Genomic DNA, 23,799 nt, shown 5'->3' on the forward strand with positions numbered 1-23,799 from the left:
AGCCAGCACGTATAGAAGAAAAAAAAAAGTGCAAAATGCAGAATTCAGGACAAAAGTCTTGATTTTTTCTGACAAGGGTTCCATTAAAATAAGTGGGTCGCGGCCAGCATTTAAAATAGAGCTGTCTGTAGTGACAGCACAAAGCTGGGTCAGAAGGGGGACGTTTGAATAAATCTTCCCCATCAATCATGCCTAAAGACTGCACTGCTGTAAGTGACTGGGATTGATTTTAGCACGTAATTTAGATGGTGTGACTATCCCCCACTCTCTGCGTTTTGCTGGGGGAAGCAAGCTCAAGTGGCAGACTGGCCTCCCCCTGGTCCTTTATACCTTTAAAATCTTCTAATAGATTGAAATATCCTGTGAGAGTAGTAATGTGGTAGGTCGGATTTTTCTGCCCTTGTTAAAATATCAGCAGTGTGCGTGCCGGAGAGTCAGCCTGCCTGGGAAAGGTGTGTTTTATTTCCCCTTTACTCTTAGATTATTCCCCTCTGTTAGATAGTGCCAGGTTTAAGTACAAAGCTCAGCTCCACCTTTACGTTGCCATTTTAATAATGAGCGAATACAGTACGGCGCCCAAGCCTGAGTTGTGGAAAATCCCTGGTACTTACATGCTCCCTGCCATACTGAGGGAGTGCTGCACTATTGGAGGTGCAGTCTTTCAGATGAGACATTAAAACCGAGGCACCTTCCGCCAGCTCAGGAAGAGGTAATAGACCCCATAACGCTATTTTGAAGAAGAGCAGGACAGTTCTCCCCAGTGTTCTGGCTACTATTTATCCCTAAAACAATACCTTAAAAGATTACCTGGTCTTAAGCTCTGTGGTGTATATGGGACTTTATTGTTCACGAGTTGGCTGCCACATTTTCTACGTTGCTGTAGAATTGAAGTAATTGACCAAAAAGCAGGGAAGATGTGGAGAAATACTTATTTTACAGGGCTAGTTGTCCTGATCTTGAATACACTCTTTGAAAAGATGGTGGAAATGGATTCAATAATAACTATATAAAAAAAAATTGGATATGTACTTAAAAAGGAAAAATCTACAGGGCTATGAGGGGCAGAGGAGTGGGACCAATTGAAATAGCTCTTTTAAAGAACTGACCCAGGCACAATGGACCAAAGTACTTTTAGAAGACTTGTTGCTATTGTACTGGAGGAACTGTGGCAGCCAAATTGCGCACAGTAAGCTCCACAAATAGCCTTGAGATAATAACCAAATAATTTATTTTGGTGATGTTGGATGAAGGATAAATATTGGCCCAGGACCCTGGGGAAAACTCCCAGTTGTTCTTCCATGGGGCCTTTTACGTGCACTTAGGGAGGCAGTCAGGGCCTTGGTTTAATGTCTCATCCGAGAAATGGCACCTCTGACAGTGCGGCACCCCTGCAGTACTGTGTTGGGAGCTTAGGTTATGCGCTTGAAGCTCTGGAGTGGGACTTGAACCTGAATCGAAGGCCAGAGTGCCACCCACTGAGCCAAGGCTGACATTGTGTTGAGTTTGTAGTTCTGCCAGAGAGAGCATAGGGACTTGGATATTGGGTGGGGTGGAGCGGGGTCGGGGGAGGGGGGTTGCGGGGGGGGGGCGGCGGATGTTGGGTGGGTAAGTAAGGGGGTGCAGTGAGGGGATATACAAGTTTATAAATCTCTAGGCCAACTCTCCCTGCCCAGGCATATAGCCAGTGCCAAGAAGCCATGGAGCGGAGCCCACACTTCCGCAGAGGACCCTGTGCAAGTGAGCAACTGACTAATGAGAAGTTTGAACTCTCAGTGGAGCAGGATTTGGGAGCATCTCCTTGGGTTTCAGTCATCGCTCGAGGCTGCTTTGGAAATTTGCCTGCCCTCTGACGCGTTTGGCGTCTCCTTTCTCTGGGAGATAAATAGCTGCTTTGCCCCATTAGAGGCTCTTTTTAATTATGTGGCTGCAATTTTCTTTTTTTTTTCCCCCACTCAGATGTAAATTTCTATCATTTTTCACAAACCTAGTGTCATGTTTTAATTAAATCCAGATGCCAGGGTCATTTAAATACCTATTTTTTTTTAAAAAAAAGAGAAGCATTTGTTGCTTTCTCCTTGGCTATTTTAAACAGTATCTGACTGGAAATTTCTCAGTCCTCTCCTCCTCCCTATTTTCTACTGCAAGACAATTTTGGAGCAAAAAATGTCTGTCCTTTCAAAGTTTGACCCCTCCATCATCCTCCTTATTGAAGCCCATTAGAAATTATTCCTGCATTGTGTAGCCTGACACTGCCAATGCCATCACTGTAGGAGGGCTGCAGTGTCGTAGGTGCTGTCTTTCAGACGAGATGTTTAAACAGAGCCCTGGTCTGCTCGCTGAAGTGTAACAGAGCCCATGGCACTATTAAAAAGAGAGTAGTGGAGTTCTCCCTGGTGTTTGAGCCAATATTGATCCTTCAACTAACTTTAATTCGAAACAGATCATCTGGTCATTACCACATTACTGTTTGTGAGATCTTGCTGTCTTAAGTTGGCTATTGAGTTTGCCATACCACAAGAGACTGCACCTCATGGCATTGAGATGTCCTGTGGTCATGAAGGGTGCTATATAAATGCAAGTTCTTTGTCAACTTAAAGGCACTGTACTTGCTGTATTACATTTTATTTATTTCTAAGCTGTAATCACCACCTCTGACATAGTCTCCCTTCAGCTGTGCTCCTTCAGTTGCTGGAATTGGAGTGATTCTCATCCTCCAGCTCGTCCTTTAACAGGACCTTAAATAATTGAAGATAAGTTTGCAGGGCTATGGGGAAAGAGCAGGGGAGTGGGACTAATTAGATAGCTCTTTTAAAGGGCCGGCACAGGCACAATGGGTTGAATGGCCTCCTTCTGTGCTATTATCATTCTAGAAACTTAAAACTTCAGTGCTCAAAGGCAGCAAAAACATGCTGGAAATTTGAACCTTTAAGTGCAGAAGGAGGAAGGTGCTTACGACATGTCTCTGCCTATCCTAAAGACCTCATATACAATGCACTTCTTTGAGATACATCGCTATTACAGTGTGGGTGAATGTGGCATGCATAGCGCTTACTGAAATGCTCGACATGTACCTGTGAGGTGAATTTTTTTAATGGCGTTCCATTGAAGGAAGAATATTAAATGTTGAACAGGGCACCAGAAGCCCTCCATGCTCTTCCAGTAGGAACCTGTGATCTTCTAGATGTTTCCCCTTTTAGGAGAGACTAGAACTAGGGGTCACATTAAGAATAAGGGGTCTCCCATTTAAGAGAGAGATGGGAAGAAATTTTTTTCTCTGAGGGTCATGAATCTTAGGAACTCCCTTCCTTAGAGAGCAGTGGAGGCAGGGTCAGTGAGTCTTTCTAAGGCAGAGGTAGATAGATTCTTGACTAACAAGGGAGTCAAAGGCTTTTGTGGGTAAGCTGGAGTTGAGGCCACAGTCGGATCAGCCATGACCTTACTGAATGGTGGAACAGGCTAAATGGCCTTCTCTTGTTACTAATTTGTATGTTTGTATCTAGCTGAACAGGCCAAGAGGGTCTTCCTGAAATATCTCCTTCGATAGAGCAGTGCTTCCCTCAGTACTGGCAACCAGAATTTGATGCTCAAATATCTGGAGTGGAACTTGAGCTCTAAACCTCCTGACTTGGAGGTGAAAGTGCTACCCACTGAACCATGGATGACACCCCGGTGGTTTTAAGGGTGAAGTATTGCTGTTGGGCTGGGTGGTCTAGTTTGAGGGGGTGACGTAACCCTGATTGATATTGCCAGGGAGCTGAACTAACCAGTGCGCAGTCATGGATGTCAGTCTTCACAGCTATAAATTTGTGAGTGTAGTCCTACAGTGTTATGTGAATAGAAAGGAGAAGCTGAGGTTGTTCTGATTGGAGATGAGAAAGTTGAGAGGAGGTTTGATAGAGTTGTTCAAAATTCTGAAGGGCCTGGACAGAGTAGATTAGGGAGAAACTGTCCCAATGTTAGAATGTTCAAGAACCAGAGGACGTTGATTTAAGGTGATTGGCAAAAAAAACCAACAGTGTCATGAGGAGAAACCTTTTCACGCAGCGAGTGGTTAGGATCTGGAATGCACTGCAGTGAGATTGTGGTGCAGGCAGATTCAATTGTGGCTTTCAAAAGGGAATTGGAAGGTGAAAATATTTGCAGGGCTACGGGGCAGTGGGGTGGGGGGGTGGGGGGTGGAAGGGCGGGTGAGTGGGAGTAGCTAAATTGCTCTTGCTGAGAGTTGGCACAGCCTCACTGGATTGAATGGCCTCCTTATGTGCTGTGATCATTCCACAAATTGAAATTTGTCTTCCTCTTGTTGGACTGCACTTGCTCAGGTTCTTCCAGTGATGCCATCAGTACTCATCATCTAAGCAAATACATTGGGATGGGGGTGTGGGGGAAATCTCAGAATCATCATGGAAAAACAAACAGAATGTGAGCTAATCCTGTGGCATTGTGTTTGTTTCTGAAAGGCGTTTTCCGATGGTGACATTCACGCTTTTGATCGTGTGTGTACATGGGATGAAACACTGAGAAGTAATTATAGAATGTGCTACTTTTTAACAGATTGTCTTGATCGCAACTAAAAGCAAGCTGTCAACAGGGTTAGTGCAAGGTGGTGTTTCTACAATAGGCATTAACTGGGATAATCATCCATTTGTTTCAAGGTTAACTGGAGGGTGAGGCAGACTGGTTTTTACCATCCATTTTACCTGGGGTGGATATGGGGAATAAAAGCAGTTTTGCCTCTTGTAAGGATACCGATTAACCCAGTCTCTAGAGACTGATGATCTCTAGAAATGGAGTCTAGAGTGTCAGCCGTGGCTCAGTGGGTAGCGCTGTCACCTCTAAGTCAGAAGTTTGTGGGTTCAAGTCCACATTCCAGAAACTTAAGCACAAAAATCCAAGTGCAGTGCAGGAGGTGCTGGTCTTTGTCTGGGATGTTAAATCTGGCGGGTGGACGTTAAAAAACCCTCAGCACTATTTTGAAGAAGAGGAGGAGAGTTCTCCCCAATGTCTTGGCCAATGGTTATCAACTCTCTCCGTCTCCGCCCCGCTCTCCGTCTCTGCCCCTCTCCCCGTCTCTTCCCCTCTCCCCGTCTCTTCCCCTCTCCCCGTCTCTTCCCCTTTCCCCGTCTCTTCCCCTCTCCCCGTCTCTTCCCCTCTCCCCGTCTCTTCCCCTCTCCCCGTCTCTTCCCCTCTCCCCGTCTCTTCCCCTCTCCCCGTCTCTTCCCCTCTCCCCGTCTCTTCCCCTCTCCCCGTCTCTTCCCCTCTCCCCGTCTCTTCCCCTCTCCCCGTCTCTTCCCCTCTCCCCGTCTCTTCCCCTCTCCCCGTCTCTTCCCCTCTCCCCGTCTCTTCCCCTCTCCCCGTCTCTTCCCCTCTCCCCGTCTCTTCCCCTCTCCCCGTCTCTTCCCTGCTCCCCGCCTCTGGCCCCGCTCCCCGCCTCTGGCCCCGCTCCCCGCCTCTGGCTCCGCTCCCCGCCTCTGGCTCCGCTCCCCGCCTCTGGCCCCGCTCCCCGCCTCTGGCCCCGCTCTCCGCTTCAGGCCCCGCTCTCCCCCTGACCCCACCTCCCTCTCTCTCTCTCTCTGTCTGGGGAGAGGAGCAATTACAATCCGCTTCATTGGGTCTATTTGCCTCCATCAGAGTTTCCGTGATACTTTTTCCTCGTTCAGATTTCTGATTACCCAACTGATCTCATCAACCTGTTGCTTCATCATTGGAGGCTAACCTTTCAGTCAAAGGCAAAACAGATGCTGGAAATACTCAGCAGGGCAAGCAGCAACTGTGGAGAGAGAAACTGAGTTAATGTTTGAGGTCAGTGACCCTTTGTCAGAGCTGGAAGTAGTTAGTGATGTAACAGATGTTAAGCAAGTACAAAGGCAGGGAGGCTTGGCCTAAATAGCCAAGTGGTTATGGTACTGGGTTTGTAACCCCAAGATCAAGAGTTCAAATCTCACAATGGCAAACTATGCAACAATGTAACTTCATCTGAAACAGATGGAAATGGGTTTGTACTTGAAATTGAAAGAGTTACAAAGGCAGGGAGGCTTGGCCTAAATAGCCAAGTGGTTATGGTACTGGGTTTGTAACCCCAAGATCAAGAGTTCAAATCTCACAATGGGAAACAATGTAATTTCATCTGAATAGGAACAAATGGAAACGTGTTTGTACTCGAAAGAGTTACATTTGCTTGGCCTAAATAGCCAAGTGGTTATGGTACTGGGTTTGTAACCCCAAGATCAAGAGTTCAAATCTCACAATGACAAAACTATCAAGAGTTCACATCTCACAATGGCAAAACTATGAAACAATGTAACTTCATCTGAATAGGAACAGATGGAAACGGGTTTGTACTCGAAAGAGTTACAAAGGCAGGGAGGCTTGGCCTAAATAGCCAAGTGGTTATGGTACTGGGTTTGTAACCCTGAGATCGAGAGTTCAAATCTCACAATGGCAAAACTATGAAACAATGTAACTTCATCTGAAACAGATGGAAACAGGTTTGTACTCGAAAGAGTTACAAAGGCAGGGAGCTTGGCCTAAATAGCCAAGTGGTTATGGTACTGGGTTTATATACCCCAAGATCAAGAGTTCAAATCCCACAATGGCAAACTATGAAACAACTTAACTTCATCTGAAACAGATGGAAATGGGTTTTAGCTTGGCCTAAATGGCCAAGTGGTTATGGTACTGGGTTTGTAACCCCAAGATCAAGAGTTCAAATCTCACAATGGCAAACTATGCAACAATGTAACTTTGCCTTGGCCTAAATAGCCAAGTGGTTATGGTACTGGGTTTGTAACCCCAAAATCAAGAGTTCAAATCTCACAATGGCAAACTATGAAACAATGTAACTTCATCTGAAACAGATGGAAACGTGTTTGTACTCGAAAGAGTTACAAAGGCAGGGAGGCTTGGCCTAAATAGCCAAGTGGTTATGGTACTGGGTTTGTAACCCTGAGATCGAGAGTTCAAATCTCACAATGGCAAAACTATGAAACAATGTAACTTCATCTGAAACAGATGGAAACAGGTTTGTACTCGAAAGAGTTACAAAGGCAGGGAGCTTGGCCTAAATAGCCAAGTGGTTATGGTACTGGGTTTGTAACCCCAAAATCAAGAGTTCAAATCTCACAATGGCAAACTATGAAACAATGTAACTTCATCTGAAACAGATGGAAACGGGTTTGTACTCGAAAGAGTTACAAAGGCAGGGAGGGGAAGAAAGATCAAAAGCATAGGTCTGTGATATGGTGGATGTTGAGAGATTAGATGAACAGAATCATTACTAGCTTCCATCTAGAAAACAATGAGAGCAATAGTTGAACAAGAAGGGACAATATAAACATACATACATACGAATTAGGAGCAGGAGTGGTCCACTCGGCTCCTCGAGCCTGCTCCGCCATTTAATAAGATCGTAGCTGATCTGAATGTAAACTCAACCCCACATTCCTGCCTACCCCCATAACATTTCACCCCCCCCTTGTAAATCAAGAATTTATCTAGCTCTGCCTTAAAAATATTCAGACTCTGCATCCATCACCTTTTGAGGAAGAGAGTTCCAAAGACTCACAACTCTGAGAGAATAAAATTCTACTTATCTCTGTTTTATATGGTCGACCCCTTATTTTTAAATAGTGTTTCCTAGTTCTAGATTCTCCCACAAGAGGAAACATCCTCTCCACATCCACCTCAGCATCTTAAAGATTTCAATTAAGTCACCTCTTTCTCTTCTAAACTCCAGTGGATACAAGCCTAACCTGTCCAACCTTTCCTCATAAGACAACCCGCCCAACTAAACTGAAGGATACAATTCTAAAGCGGGTACAGGAGCAGAGGGACCTAGGGGTATATGTGCACGAATCAGTGGAGGTGGCAGGACAGGTTGAGAAAGTGGCTAGAAGCATATGGAATCTTTGGCTTTGTAAATAGAGGCATAGAGTACACAAGCAAGAAATCATTGATGAACCTTCATCAAATGTGAGTTTGGCCTCAACTAGAGTATTGGGTCCAATTATGGCCACCACACTTTACGAAGGATTTGAAGGCTTTAGAGAGATTGCAGAAAAAATTTACTGGAATGTTTCCAAGGATGGGGGAAATTCAGTTACATGGATAGGTTGGAGAAGCTGTGGCTGTTCTCCTTGGAGAAGAGAAGGTTGAGAGGAGATTTGACAGAGGTGTTCAAAATCGTAAGGGTTCTGGACAGGGTAGATGTTCCCATTGGTGGAAGGGTCAAGAATCTGAAGATACCAACTTAAGGTGATTGGCAGAAGAAGCAATAGCGACACGAGGAAAATATTTTTTAAGCAGCCAGTGGTCACACTCTGGAATGCACTGCCTGAGAGTGTGGTGGTGGCAGATTCAATTTTAGCTTTCAAAGGAAAATTGGATAAGCACCTGAATGGAGAAAAAAAATGCTGGGCTACAGGAAGGGGTGGGGGGGGGTGGTGATGAGATTAGTAAATTGTTCTTGCAGACATGGACTCAACGAGCCAAATGATGTCCTCCTGACCTGTAAACCATTCTATCAGTCAGAGGTTGATCTGAAATTATTGAACTCACTGTTGAGCCTGGAAGGCTTTAAGGTACCTAATTGAAAAATTAGGTGTTGCTCCTTTAGCTTCATAGAAACATTTTAGGACAGAGAGGTCAGAGTGGGAGGGGGGGCAGACAATTCAAATGGCAAACGGCCAGAAGCCTTCGGTAACTTTGAGCCTGCTTTTTGAAACCTGCTGACTAGGCTTCCAGAGGAGCTTGTGACCAAATATCGAGCATCAGCAGGCTAAGGACATCGTTTGGCATCCCTTAAAAGTCTAATTTTTTTGTAGCATGTATGTTCATAGTATGTTGACATGAAAACTCTTTGTAGTGATTTTTTAACTGTGAGCACCGTCGTGTGATGTGGATGAGCGACACAGAGGTTCTGAGTTCAAATCCCATCATCGGTAGTTTTGAAAGTCAAATAGTCACTTGGTAGTACGGAACTGGAGTATTGTTGAAAATAAAGACATGTTGTCAAAGCTCTTCATCTTGCACTCATCAGGTCAGGCACAAGAATGCTAAATCTCAAAGGGACCAGCAATATATACTGCGTGAGAAAAGAGAGCTGATTGGTTGGCAAGTCACTCTCATTGAAAGTCAGTAAATTTGGTAGTTTATTGGCAGCTTATAAGTTGTTGGGTTTCCTGTTAACACTCATCTGGTTCCGGCAATGGAACCTACAGTTTTCCTACATGTTCTGAAATACATGCCATTGCCCGCTGTGTAACAACTTGCATTTATGTAACACTATTAACACAGTAAACACAGTAAAAGGTGCTTCACAGGGACATTATCAGACAAAAAAATTGATACCACATCACATGCCTCTCCCCCCCCCCCCCCCCCCCCCCCCCCCCCCCTTATGTATGAGGACAGGGACAGGTGGCCAAAGAGCTTGGTGAAAGGGATAAGTTTTAAGGAAAATCTTAAAGGAGTAGGGAGAGGTTGAGGGACAGTGAGGCTTCGGGAAGGAACTCCAGAGCTTAGGGCTAAAGAAACTGAAGGTACGGCCGGCAGTGGTGGAAAGATGAATGTAGGGAATGCTCATGAAGCCAAATTATTGACTAAGCTGGCCCAGTTGTGAAAGAACAATTGATATAGAAGGCCTACTCCCTAGGGCAATTGGAAACTGGCAATCAAAGCAGCCTTGCCAGTGTTAATCAAAGTCCAAGAGCACATGGGAGTTTTATTAGCGAACAGATGGGTGACTGTGTTAAATGGTACTCAAAAGCACTTCACACCTAACCACATCTAACAGCTTCACACCTAAATAACTCTTCTGATGAAGAGTCATATGGACTCGAAACGTTGGCTCTGTCTTCCTCTCCATAGATGCTGTCAGACGTGCTGAGTTGTTCCGACAATTTTTGTTTTTGTTTCAGATTTCCAGCACCCGTAGTATTTTGCTTTTATCATGCCTAACCGGTTTACACAGTGCTGCACCAGGGGCAATGAAACTTCGCTCTCAACTTCAGCGGGGATATGGAGTTAGGTCACAGATCACGACCTGGACTGAGTAGTAGAACAGGCTAAACGGCCTAATCCTGTTCCTAAGTTAACTTGGGGGAAAATGCCTTTCACAACCTCAGGGCATCTGAAAATATGTTAAAGCCAACAAAACACTTTTGAACAAAAATAAAAATACCTGGAAAAACTCAGCAGGTCTGACAGCATCTGCGGAGAGGAACTCAGTTAACGTCTCGAGTCCGTATGACTCTTCAACAGAACTAAGGAAAAATAGAAGAGAGGTGAAATATAAGCTGGTTTAAGGGGGGGTGGGACAGGTAGAGCTGGATAGAGGGCCAGTGATAGGTGGAGATTGTCAAAAGATGTCATAGACAAAAGGACAGAAAGGTGTTGATGGTGGTGATATTAGCTAAGAAATGTGCTAATAGGTGACATTAAGGGTAGAAAGCAGGACAAGTAAGGTACAGTTAGCCCTAGTGGGGGTGGGGTGGGGGGAAGGCATCAAAATAGGCTAAAAGGTAGAGATAAAACAATGGATGGAAATACATTTAAAAATAATGGAAATATGTAGGAAAAGGAAAATATATATAAATTATTGGAAAGAAGCGAGATTGGAAAAGAGGAGGGGGTGGGGGGGATGGAGGAGAGAGTTCATGATCTGAAGTTGTTGAACTCAATATTCAGTCCAGAAGGCTGTAAAGTGCCTAGTCGGAAGATGAGGTGCTGTTCCTCCAGTTTACGTTGAGCTTCAGTGGAACATTGCAGCAGGCCAAGAACAGACATGTGGGCATGAGAGCAAGTGGAGTGTTGAAATGGCAAACGACAGGGAGGTCTGGGTCATGCTTGCAGACAGACCGAAGGTGTTCTACAAAGTGGTCACCCAGTCTGTGTTTGGTCTCTCCAATGTAGAGGAAACCGCATTGGGAGCAGCGAATGCAGTAGACTAAATTGAGGGAAGTGCAAGTGAAGCATGGCTTCACTTGAAAGGAAGTTTGGGCCCTTGGACGGTGAGGAGGGGGGAGGTAAAGGGGCAGGTGTTACACCTTCTGCGGTTTCTTGGAAAGGTGCTGTGGGAGGGGGTTGAGGTGTAGGGGGTGATGGAGGAGTGGACCAGGGTGTCCCGGAGGGAACGATCCCTGCGGAGCGCCGCTGGGGGGGGTGAAGGGAAGATGTGTTTGGTGGTGGCATCATGCTGGAGTTGGAGGAAATGATGGAGGATGATCCTTTGAATGCGGAGGCTGGTGGGGTGATAAGTGAGGAAAAGGGGGACCCTATCATGGTTCTGGGAGGGAGAGGAAGGTGTGAGGGCGGATGCGCAGGAGATGGGCCGGACACGGTTGAGGGCCCTGTCAATCACCGTGGGTGGAAAACCTCGGTTAAAGAAGAAGGAAGACATGTCAGAGGAATTGTTTTTTAAAGTGGCATCATCAGAACAAATGCGACAGAGGCGAAGAAACTGAGAGAATGGGATGGAGTCCTTACAGGAAGCGGGGTGTGAGGAGGTATAGTCAAGGTAGCTGTGGGAGTTGGTAGGCTTGTAATGAATATTGGTGGGCAGTCTATCACCAGAAATTGAGACAGAGAGGTCAAGGAAGGGAAGAGAAGTGTCAGAAATGAACCATGTGAAAATGATGGAGGGGTGGATATTGGAAGCAAAATTAATAAATTTTTCCAAGTCCAGACGAGAGCATGAAGCAGCACCGAAGCAGTCATTGATATACCAGAGAAAGAGTTGTGGGAGGGGGCCGGAGTAGGACTGGAACAAGAAATGTTCTACGTATCCCATAAAGAGACAGGCATAACTGGGGCCCATGACGGTACCCATAGCCACACCTTTTATTTGGAGGAAGTGAGAGGAGTTGAAGGAGAAATTGTTCAGTGTGAGAACAAGTTCAGCCAGACGGAGGAGAGTAGTGGTGGATGGGGATTGTTGGGGCCTTTGTTCGAGGAAGAAGCTAAGGGCCCTCAGACCATCCTGGTGGGGGATGGAGGTGTACAGGGATTGGACGTCCATGGTGAAGAGGAGGCGTTTGGGGCCCGGGAACTGGAAATTGTTACGATGCAGGGTGTCAGAGGAGCTACGGATGTAAGTGGGAAGGGACTGGGCAAGGGGAGAGAGAATGGAGTCAAGATAGCAAGAAATGAGTTCCGTGGGGAAGGAACAGGCTGACATGATCGGTCTGCCGGGACAGTCCTGTTTGTGGCTTTTGGGTAGGAGGTAGAAGCGGGCCGTCCGAGGTTGTGTGACTATGAGCTTGGAAGCTGTGGGAGGAAGATCTCCAGAGGAGATGAGGTCAGTAACAGCTCTTTTGAAGTAAAATTACTTTTGAAGGCTGTTGTAATGTAGGAAAAGCGGCAGCCAGTTTGCGCCCAGCAAGATCCCACAAATTGCGATGTGACGATGACCGGATCAGCAGTTTTTTTAAGTGATTTTGATTGAGGGATAAGTATTGGTTTGTACACCAGCTGAAGTCCTATCCTATTCTTAGAAATAATGCTGTGGAAACCTTCGTGCCCACCTGAGAGAACGGACGGTACCTCTGTTTAAGGCCTCATTTGAGGAGCGACACCTCCGACAGTGCAGCCCTCCACAGTCCTGCACTTACTGTGTTGGCCTGGATTTTGTGTTCAAGTCCCTGGAGTGGGACTTGAACACACAAACTTCTGACTCAGAGGCGAGACACTTACTCACTGAGCCACGGCCGAAACTGTTAGTCAACATTGAGGGTGATTGGTGGTAAGGTATTAACTTGTGGCGACGCCCATGAGGGGAGGCGTGATGTACCATTGGCTGTGTTTAGTCCAGACTTATGCGGTCACTGAGGGCCAGGAGACTGACCACATCCAACACAAAGACTGCAGCCAATGTTGGTTTTTGAGGAACCTGGGACTGAAGTGACCAAATACTAAAAAATGTGAAACTTCATGTTATTTGATTTGAGACGCTTTTCTAAACCTCAATTTATTTGCTGCTGGAAACCTCATAATTATTCATTCTGATACTGATCAGCAGGCTGTGGCAAGGCTGCACCTTGCATCACATTTATATATACATGTAATTTTTACAAGTGTGCCTGTGAATGATTTCATGTCACAGTGTTGGAAAGTAATGCTGTTTCTTCTCAATTCTTTGCAAAATCATGAAATTACGACTTTCTCTGATGACCAAACTCTGTCTACCGTACATGGCACCTAAAAAAACTGACCGTGTTAAGCAATATCCTTTCACCCCCTGCTCCCTTCACTTATAAAAAAAAAAATTGCTTCCTTTTGAAGAAGTTAACTTGTACCGGGATATAATTTGCATAGTGGATCATCAGTAGACTATCTGACCACTTAGGAACATAGGACATAGGACTCAGAAACAGGAGCAGGCTAGTCAGCCCTTCGAGCCTGCTCCACCATTCAATTAACATCATGGCAGATCTGGTTGTGTCTCAACTCCACTCTCCTGTCTGCCCCCTGTAACCTTTGACTCCCTTGTCTATCAAAATCTGTCCAACTTAGCCTTGAACGAATTCAATGACCCAGCCTCCACAGCTCTCTGCAGAATAGAATTCCACAGACTAACCACCTTCTGCGAAAAAAATTCTTCTCCTCTCAGCCTTAAAAGGGAGACTGTTTATTCTTAAACTGTGTCCTCTAGTTCTAGCCTCCCCCACAAGAGGAAACATCCTCCCAGCATCCACCCTATCAAGTCTCATCAGGATCTTATACGTTTCAATAAGATCACCTCTCATTCTTCCAAACTCCAGTGGGTATAGGCCCAACCTGTTCAACCTTTCTTCATAGGTTAAGCCCTTCGTCCCAGGAATGAGTCAAGTAAATCTACTCAACTGTTTCTAACGCAGTTGTATCCGTTTTCAGATAAGGAGACCAAAACTTTACAGTATTCCAGATGTGGTCTCACCAATGTCCTGTATATCTGTAAAACACCCCTACTTTTATATTCCATTCCCCCTGCAATAAACAACAACATTCCATTTGCTTTCCTAACTATTTGCTGTACCTGCATCACTGTTTGTAGACAGCCGCACAGGGCACCGTTTTCAGCAGGAGCCACAGCATCCCAAAAAGAGCACAGTGGCAAACTAATTACTGACCCCCCCAAAAACACACGATATATCTCCATCGTACCGGAGCCAACATAGCAACTGAACCAGCAACATTTGAAATCAACCAAGACAACACAGACCAAAGATGGCACTTCGAACCTTTCTGATCTACCCAGCTTATTTCCACATTAGACAGCTACCTAGAGTTTCTGTTTGGTTGCTTTGGCTGTCTCTGCATAATTTGCCTGAAGTTGGCTAAAGCATTGCAAAAGATCACAGAATTTTAACCGTAAATTGCATTTGGTACAACTTGAGTATCAATTTACGCACAGCAAACTCTCACAAACAGCAACATTATAATGACCAGGCGATCTGTTTCTGTGATGTTGATTGAAAGACAAATATTGGCTATGGGATCTTTTACATCCGCTTGAAAGGGTAGGCAGAGCCTTGCTATAATGCCTCATCCGAAGGACTGCACCTCTGACAACGCAGAACTCCCTCAGTACTGCATTGAAGTGTCAGTCTTGATTTTGTGCTCATGCTCTGAGGAGAGACTTGAACTTTCTGACTCAGAGGTGAGAGTGCTACCAACTGAGCCATGGCTGACACAGGAAGAGGTAGAGCAGACATTGAAATGTCTTCATAATTGAACACACCAAGCTCCATGCAATAGAGAAATGCCTTTTCAAACTCCCCAGCTTATAATTGATCATTACCAAAAGAACAGAAGGGAATTCATCTGTGCAGAGGGTTGTTAGAATAAAAATATGTTGGCCGTTCCTTCATTGTCCCTGGTTCAAAATCCTAAAACTCCCTACCTAGTCGCAACGTAGCGCACCTTGACTACAGGGTTCAAGAAAGTGGCTGACAACCTCCTCCTCAGGAGGCAGCTGGGGATGGCATTAAGCGCTGACCTTGCCAATGATGCCCGTATCCAAAATGAATTAAATAAGAGACATGGGGTGCCCTACTTGAAGTGGAATCCATGATGGCTTTTTAAAGGGAAGTGGATAAAATACTGGAGAAAGTAAACTCTTAGGATTGTGTGGGGAAAGTGCAGGAAAATGGGACTAACGCTGCACAGAGAGCCAGAACTGGCCTGGTGGGCCCAATAGCCTCTTACTGCGCTCGGAAATTTCATGGTTCTATCAGTATTAATGAGGAGTGCACAGAACTTACAAATGGCTTTAAACAGTTCTGCACTGGGCATCATTACACCACGTTTGGCTGCTCTGTGGTCAGGTAAGACTTGTACCATTAGGTGATGTAACCAATCCCTTTCGTCCCCCTGCATCATCTGTAGGTCTCCTGTCACATGATCTGCCCATTGCTGAATATGATGCAAGCTTTGCATAGACAGACTCGAGACCTGATGCTGCTCTTGGAAAGGAAAGATGCAGAGATTCTCGACTACAAGGAAAACGGTGCTACGCTCAGTAGAGGTGAGGACTTTGTGGTAATCGGTAGCAAGAACCTGGGTTTACCAAGCTGAATAAATAATGGTAGACTTGGAGAGACAGAGAGAAAAAAACCCTCAGGATGTCCCATGGTGCTTTACAGCCAATAATATACTTGTAAAGTATAGTCACTGTTGTAATATAGGAAACGTGAAAGCCAATTTGTGTACAGCAAGCTCCTACAAATAACAATGTGACAGCGACCAGCTGATCTGTTTTCCAGACCCCTCGGTTAGGAGATAAATATTGACTTAAGACACTGGGGAGAGTTCCCTTGCTGTACTTCAGAATACTGCTGTGGGACCTTTACATTCACCTGAGAGGGCAGACAGGGCTCAGTTTAAGCTCCCATTCAAAAGATGCCATCTGCAACGATGCAAAGCACTCCCTCTGTCCTGAAGTGTCAGCGGAGATTTTGTATTCTAGTCCCAGCTTGGGACTTGAGCCAACTACCTTCTGACTGAGAGGCGAGAGTGCCTCCAACTGAACCACAGCCTTTACACTTGTCTAGCATGAAAGGGACAGAGGATGTCAAGCCCCATTAGAAATACCAAACTTGCATCGTATAGCACCATTGATACAGCCCAGAGTAGCTGAACACTGCAGCCAATTTCCGCAGCACAAACATTAATCTCCTTTTGTTAGTGTTGGTAGGAGGATAAATGTGGGTAATCCCTCTCCATTATCCATGCAAAATAAAACATTTCTGGATTTGCTTCCAGGGTATGTGCAGTTAGTTGACCTCAGCCAGGACCATGGCAGAACTGGTACAGTTGCCTTGATGGGCTGCAGAGGGACAAACAGTTGCTATCATGTGGCCTGTGCTGGTATTGCTATTGGATGTCAGCTGAGAATCGAGTTGGTTTGATTTCCCCCACCTTGCCCTCTCCATCCCCAAAAAATGAGCGGCATGCTTAGCTCAGTGGTTAGTTATTTTTTACCTGTGTCAGAGGATTGTGGGTTTAAGGCCCACTCCAAAGACATGAGTGTGTAATCCAGACTGACATCCCAGTGTTAGGACTGAGGGACTGCTACACTGTCGGAGGTGCAGTATTTCAGTTGCAATGTTAAACCAAGTTCCCAGCCTGCTCTCTTGGATGGCTGTAAAAGATCCCCTGACATTATTTCAAAGAAGAGCTTGGGAGTTATTGCCAGTGTCCTGGCCAACATTTATCCCTTAACCGTGATCACTAAAAAATCACTTGGCCATTATTGTTTTGCTGTTTGTGGGGGTCGCTTGTGTGCAAATGACTTCCAGGTTTTCTACATTATAACAGTGACTACGCTTCAAAAATACATAATTGTCTGTAAAGCACTTTGAGACAACTTGACGTCCATAAAAATCTGGAATTAAAAGTCTAATGATGACCATGAAACCATTGTCGATTGTTGTAAAAACCCATCTGGTTCACTATTGTCCTTTAGGGAAGGAAATCTGTTGTTCTTACCTAGTCTGACCTAGATGTGATTCCAGACCCACAGCAATGTGGTTGACTCTTAAATGCCCTCTGAAATGGCCTAGCAAGCCACTCAGTTGTATCAAACCGCTACAAAGTTACAAAAAAGGAATATAACTGGATGGACCACCCGGCATCGACTTAGGCACTGGAAACGACAACAGCAATCACAGCCCTGTCAACCCTGCAAAGTCCTCCTTACTACCATCTGTGGACTAGTGCCAAAATTGGGAGAGCTGTCTCACTCGAACTGTCTGTACTCAAACTCAATCTGTAACCTCTTGGCCTGGCATATTCCCCACTCTAGCATTACCATCAAGCCAGCGGATCAACACTGGTTCAATGAAGAGTGCAGGAGGGCATGCCAGGAGCAACACCAGGCATACCTAAAAATGATGTGTCAACCCGGTGAAGCTATAACACAGGACTACTTGAGTGCTAAACTACATAAGCAGCAAGTGATAGAGCTAAGCGATCCCACAGCCAATGGATCAGATCTAAGCTCTGCAGTCCTGTCACATCCAGTCGTGAATGGTGGTGGACAATTAAACAACTCACTGGAGGAGGAGGCTCCACAAATATCCCCATCCTCAATGATGGAGGAGCCCAGCACATCAATGCAAAAGATAAGGCTGAAGCATTTGCTACAATCTTCAGCCAGAAATGCCGAGTGGATGATCTATCTCGGCCTCCTCCGGAGGTCCCCAGCATCACAGATGCCAGAATTCAGCCAATTCAATTCACTCCATGTGATATCAAGAAATGGCTGAAGGCCCTGAATACTGCAGAGGCTATGGGCCCTGACAATATTCTGGCAAAAGTACTGAAGACTTGTGCTCCAGAACTTGCTACACCCCTAGCCAGTACAGCTACAACACTGGCATCTACCCGGCTATGTGGAAAATTGCCCAAGTGTATCCTGTATGCAAAAAGGAGGACAAATCCAACCCGGCCAATTATCGCCCCATCAGTCTACTCCCGATCATCTGTAAAGAAACGGAAGGGGTCATCAACAGTGCTATCAAGCAGCACTTGCTTAGCAATAACCTGCTCACTGATGCCCAGTTTGGGTTCCACCAGGACCACTCAGCTTCTGATCTCATTACAGCCTTGGTTCAAACATGGACAAAAAAGCTGAACTCCCGAGGTGAGGTGAGAGTGACTGCCCTTGACATTAGGGCAGCATTTGACTGAGTGTGGCATCAAGGAGACCTAGCAAAACTGCAATCAGTGGGAATCAGGGAGAAAACTCTCCGCTGGTTGGAGTTATACCCAGCACAAAGGATGATGGTTGTGGTTGTTGGAGGTCAGTCATCTCAGCTCCAGGTCATCACTGCAGGAGTTCCTCAGGGTAGAGTCCCAGGCCCAACCACCTTCAGCTGCTTCATCAATGACCTTTCTTCCATCATAAGGTTAGAAGTGGGAATGTTTGCAGATGATTGCACAATGTTTGGCACCATTTGCAACTCCTTAGATACTGAAGCAGTCCGTGTCCAAATGCAGCAAGACTTGGACAATATCCAGGCTTGGGCTGACAAGTGGCAAGTGACATTCACACCACACAAGTGTCAGTCAATGACCATCTCCAACAAGAGAGAATCCAGCCATCGGTCCTTGATGTTCAGTGGCATTACCATCACTAAATCTCCCACTATCAGCATCATGGGGTTACTATTGACCAGAAACTGAACTGGACTAGCCATATAAATACTGTGGCTATAAGAGCAGGTCAGAGGCTAGGAACCGTGCGACGGGTAACTCGCCTCCTAACTCCCTAAAGCTGTCCACCATCTACAAGCCAGGAGTGTCATGGAATACTCCCCATTTGCTTGGATGAGTACAGCACCTACTGCACTCAAAACGCTTGACATTGTCCAGGACAAAGCAGTCCGCTTGATTGGCACCACATCCACAAACATTCACTCCCTCCACCACCAACACACAGTAGCAGCAGTGTGTACCATCTACAAGATGCACTGCAGGATTTCACCGAGGCTCCTTAGACAGCACCTTTCAAACCCACGACTTCTACTACCTAGAAGGACAAGGGCAGCAGATAGATGGGAACGTCACCACCTGGAAGTTCCCCTCCAAGTCACTCACCATCCTGACTTGGAAATATATCACTGTTCCTTCACTGTCGCTGGTTCAAAATCCTGGAACTCCCTCCCTAACAGCACTGTGGGTGTACCTACACCACATGGACTGCAGTGGTTCAAGAAGGCAGCTCACCACCACCACCTTCTCAAGGGGCAACAAATGCTGGCCCAGCCAGCCAAGGTCACATCCCATGAATGAATAAAAAAAAAAGTTGAGACCGTGAAAGGTGCTGCAAAAATACAAGTCTTCCATATTTTTTCTTAAATGTTTACTGCAAACATCTACAATGTGCCAAACATTATCTCTTATAAATTGCTATGTTGTAGGAATTAAAATGTTTTTGTTTATGTTTGGTGGTGGATGGGGGGTGGGGGGAGGGGGGGCCAGGAGCAGGGAGGAGGTCAATCATTTAGTACCGAGATAAGGAGAAATTCCTTCACTAAAAAAGTGAATCTTTAGAATTCTCTACCCCAGAGGGTTGTGGATATTCCATCATTGAATACATTTAAGACTGTGATGGACAGAATTTTGGTGTCTCAGGGAATAAAGGAGAATGGGCAGGAATGTGTCTCTGAGGCAGAAGACCAGCCCTGATCTTATTGAATGGCAGAGCAGGGTTAAGGGGTCATATGGCCTAGCCCTTCTATTTTTTATATTTTTATGGCATATAATTGATGTTGTAACTTACTGGAATTGCAGTATTGGAATTGCAATGGCACAGTGAGGGAAGCAGGGCATCTGGAACCATGGTGAAAGAGGGGACCAACAGTCTAATTCCTTAACCAAATGAGAATTAAGGATTGAGAAAGAAACAGAGGAACGACAGAGAAGAAAATAGATTGAATTAGAGTCAAGTTGGATATTAAGGTACAAAAAGAGGAATAAAGAGAGGGGGAAAGTCTGGATTAAGAGAGAGACTAAAGAGACAATGTAAAAGTGTGTACTTTAAAACAAAAAATCCCTAAGAATAATTAGATATATATAGAAATGAGATTGAACAGTTTAAATTGGTTCCTTGATCAGCTGAATTGATTGGCATTGCATTCATGTCATTAAAAGTTTTCTTCAGCTGTTAAGAGCCCTAACTTTCTGCGCTCCTCTAATTCAGGTCTCTTATGGATCTCTAATTTTCTTCGCTGCACCATTGGGCTTTCAGCTGTTTGGGCCCAAGACTTGGCAATATTCCTCCTTAAATCTCTTTGCGTGCTTTAAGACGCTTCTTAAAACCTACCTTGTTAACCCAGCATTTGGTCAGCTGTGGCTGGGTATCAAATATTGTTAGGTGATCGGTCTACAGTGCAAAGGCACTCTATAAATGCAAAGTTTTTGCATGTAAAGTTTTTGCTGTTGTATACCAGGATCTCTTGAGTGGGCATTCTCCACCCTCATAACCCACATGTAACAGCATCTCTGTGGTTGTAGACTGGGTCAAGTATTCCTGGCACTTGATGACTCAGTCTTCACATATCAGCATTTTAGCCTAGTCTTCAAGCAATGTTTTCTTAATTGAATTTTTCTGAAGACATAACAAAAAGCCGACTAAACCCAGCAAGTGCCACAACCCAGGGATGATGCTATTTATTCACCATGAAGGAACTGCTTTAAATGGAGAATTTGTTGTACTTGTCTCAGAAATTTAATTGAGGTGATTAAAATTACAGACGGTTTCTGGTGACAGTAAATAAGGAAAAAGTATTTCCACCGGTGGTTAGTTCAGTAACCAGAAGATACACAGATCTAAGATAATTGGCGGGAAAAAACAGAGGTGAGATTACAAGTTTTTAATGCAGCGAGTGGTTATGATCTGAAATGCGCTGCGCTGAATTTGGAATGGTTGAAGCAGGTTCCATCAAGCAGATTCAGCACTTTGAGACAACTTGAATTCAGTAAAAGTCTGGATTAAAAGTTTAATGATGACCAAGAAAACATTGTCGATTGTTGTAAAAACCCACCTGGTTCACTCATGCCCTTTAGGGAAGGAAATCTACCACCCTTACCTGGTCTGGCCTACATGTGACTCCAGACCCACAGCAAAAAAATGCCCTCTGAAGAAGGGAAATTAGGGATGGGCAATAAATGCTGGCCTCGCCAGCGATGCTCACATCCCACAAATGAATAATAAATTTAAAAGGAAATTGGATAAATGCTTTTTATCCAACTTGTATAAGCAAAATTTGTAAAGCTATGAGGAAAGAGCAGGGTGGAATGGGACTAATTGGAAGGCTGAGATAGACAGATTTTTAATCAGGAATGGAATCAAGGGTTATGGGGAAAAGGCAGGAAAGTGGGATTGAGGATTATCAGATCAGCCATGATTTCATTGAATGGCGGAGCAGACTCGATGGGCTGAATGGCCTACTTCTCCTATGTCTTATGGTCTAGAAAGCTTCTTCAAAGAGCCAGCACAGGCACAATGGGCCAAATGGCCTCTTTTTCTGTGCTGTATGATTTTGAATTGACAGGATGAAAGGCTGTCTGACAAATGTGAGGGAGATGAGTTTGATGAAGTCTCAATCCATTCACAGTTGGGAGAATTCTGTCATTTGAAGTTAGCCCAACGTCCTTCACTGACAGTAATTTGGTAACCTTGCTCTGAGTCCACAAGATGGTCGTTGGGATAATGAAAGATGCAGCACTGGTGCGATGAGGACTGTTGTTCTGAGAATTTAAAATTCTTATCTTTATTTTCAAATCCCTCCATGACCTCTCCTCTTTCTATCTCTGTACAGTAATCTCCTCCAGCTCTACAATCCTCCGAGATCTCTGAACTCCTCCAATTCTGACCTCTTGAGCCCTGATTATAATCGCCCTACTATTGGCAGCCGTGCCTTCAGCTGCCTGGGCCCCAAGCTCTGGAATTCATTCCATAAACTCTCTCCTTTAAAATAATTGTGTGAACCAACCTCTTTGACCAAGCCTTCGATCACCTGTCCTAATATCTCCTTATGTGGCTCAATATCAGATGTTGTTTGACAGCACTCCTGTGGAAGCGCCTTGAGGCGTTTTACTGTGCCAAAGGTGTTATATAAATGCAGGTTGTTATTGTGGACTGCAATACAGATCATTCCAGAAGGGTCGATGTAGTTTCTCGGTGCTGCAAAGTTCTTATAAAGGAGGGAATCTCTGTGCTACTAACCCCCTTTTCATAAAAAAAAACCTCAAATTGTTATATTTCTGATTAGGCTTCACATCCCTTTATTTGTTTTTCCTGCCTTTCTGTTGGTTTTAAATCCACGTCTGTATTTTTGTTTAAATGCCGAACGATTTTTTTCTCATCATCGAAGCTCTTTGTTTAGCTTGACGTGAGGCAAGCTGGAGAGTGCACCCATTTAAAAAAAAACTGACTGGTGACCTCAGTAAATTTGCGACTGGATTGCGATCAAACTGGCTTTGTCTCACCGGACACTGGATTAGTCTAGAAAATGAGCCTGGTGGGAACTTTCTCTCTGCTCTGAGACAGCAATGTTTGGTGCAGAGTCAGGAATATTGCTATCTAGTTCGCTCTGCCCTCCTCCAGTATCCCCATATCCCTTACTTTGTCTCTTCCCCCCCCCCCCCCCCCCCCCCCCCCCCCCCCCCCCCAACCTTCCCTAGACAAAGTGCTTACTCTGCTGCGGAACGGTTCATCTCCAGCCTGCTGGTGCCATTTCCCACTTACACCATGTTCGCCCATGATCACCAAACAGAAGAAGAAAGGAAATTAAGGACTTGCATTTATAAGGCACCTTTCACAACCTCACGATGTCCCCAAAGCCCTCTGCAACTGGTGCAGTACTTTCTGAAGTACTGTAGTCTCTGTTGTGACATAGGAAATGCAGCAGCCAATTTGCACGCAGCAAGCTCCCACAAACGACAATGTGATAATGATCAGATAACCTGTTTTTCGAGTGATCGATATTGACCAGGGTATTGGGGAGAGCCTCCCTTTCCTTCTTTGAATGGTGCCGCTGTATCTTTTATGTCCACCTGAGAAAACTGACGGGGTGTTGGTTGAATGTCTCATCTGGAAGACAGTGGGCAGAATTTAGCCCTTGGCTGGCGGGCAGACAGCCGAACCCTGTCACAGAAATGGGGCCCGCCACCATTTTGAGTGGGTGGGCCAATTCGGTCCCGTCCAGTGGCCTAGCTGACAGGAAGCACTATGCGCTTCCTGTTCTGGGTGGGGGGGGGTGGGTGTGTGTGGAATCCCCAGCTGTCAAAGTACGCTCTTTCGCGCATGCGTGTGAAAGAGTGCAGTGCTTCCTGAGGCAAAGTCCTGTCTCAGGGAGTTTAGTGAAAGATAAGTAAAGTCAAAAAATAGAGACATTTTAAAATTATTAACATGTCCGCCTCATGTGACAATGTCACACGAGATGGGACATGTTGATAACAAACCCATAAAGTTTATTAAATTTTTCAAAACGATCATGAAACTTCATCCCGCCAGTGGATGAAGTTTCATTAATAACCTACAGGCCGCTGGGGCTCCTAGCCTGCCCGTCAGTCTCAAGGTTGGCCGGGCAGGGCATTTAACTCTCTTAATGAGCCTGTCAATGGCCTTAATTGCCCATTGACAGGTCGGCGGGTGGACAGCTGATTTCGCTGTCCGCCCGCCTTCCTTAAGATTTAAATGGCCCGGGATGACGTCGGGGATTCTTCCCAACATTATCCCGCGCCATTTTCCCCTCGGCGAGTAGGCCTCACCCCCAAATCACCGAGGGGAAAATCCTGGCCAGTATCTCCAATAGG

General features: G+C 45.4%; 1 protein-coding gene across 4 annotated transcripts in view; it reads left to right on the top strand.

The window, feature by feature from the left end:
• The window catches only part of nhej1 (nonhomologous end-joining factor 1), a 254,131-nt gene that overhangs the window by 24,386 nt on the left and 205,946 nt on the right, over positions 1–23,799 (top strand). For all 4 annotated transcript variants that reach the window (XR_005944627.1, XM_041201703.1, XM_041201702.1 and 1 more), the window contains one exon: positions 15,361–15,499. Coding sequence is in view for 3 of the 4 variants with exons in the window: in XM_041201703.1 (XP_041057637.1) it covers positions 15,361–15,499 (139 nt within the window). In the remaining variant the exon portion in view is untranslated. The remainder of the gene's footprint in view (positions 1–15,360; positions 15,500–23,799) is intronic.

Source organism: Carcharodon carcharias, chromosome 12, assembly GCF_017639515.1.
Source record: "Carcharodon carcharias isolate sCarCar2 chromosome 12, sCarCar2.pri, whole genome shotgun sequence".
Classification (NCBI taxonomy): domain Eukaryota; kingdom Metazoa; phylum Chordata; class Chondrichthyes; order Lamniformes; family Lamnidae; genus Carcharodon; species Carcharodon carcharias.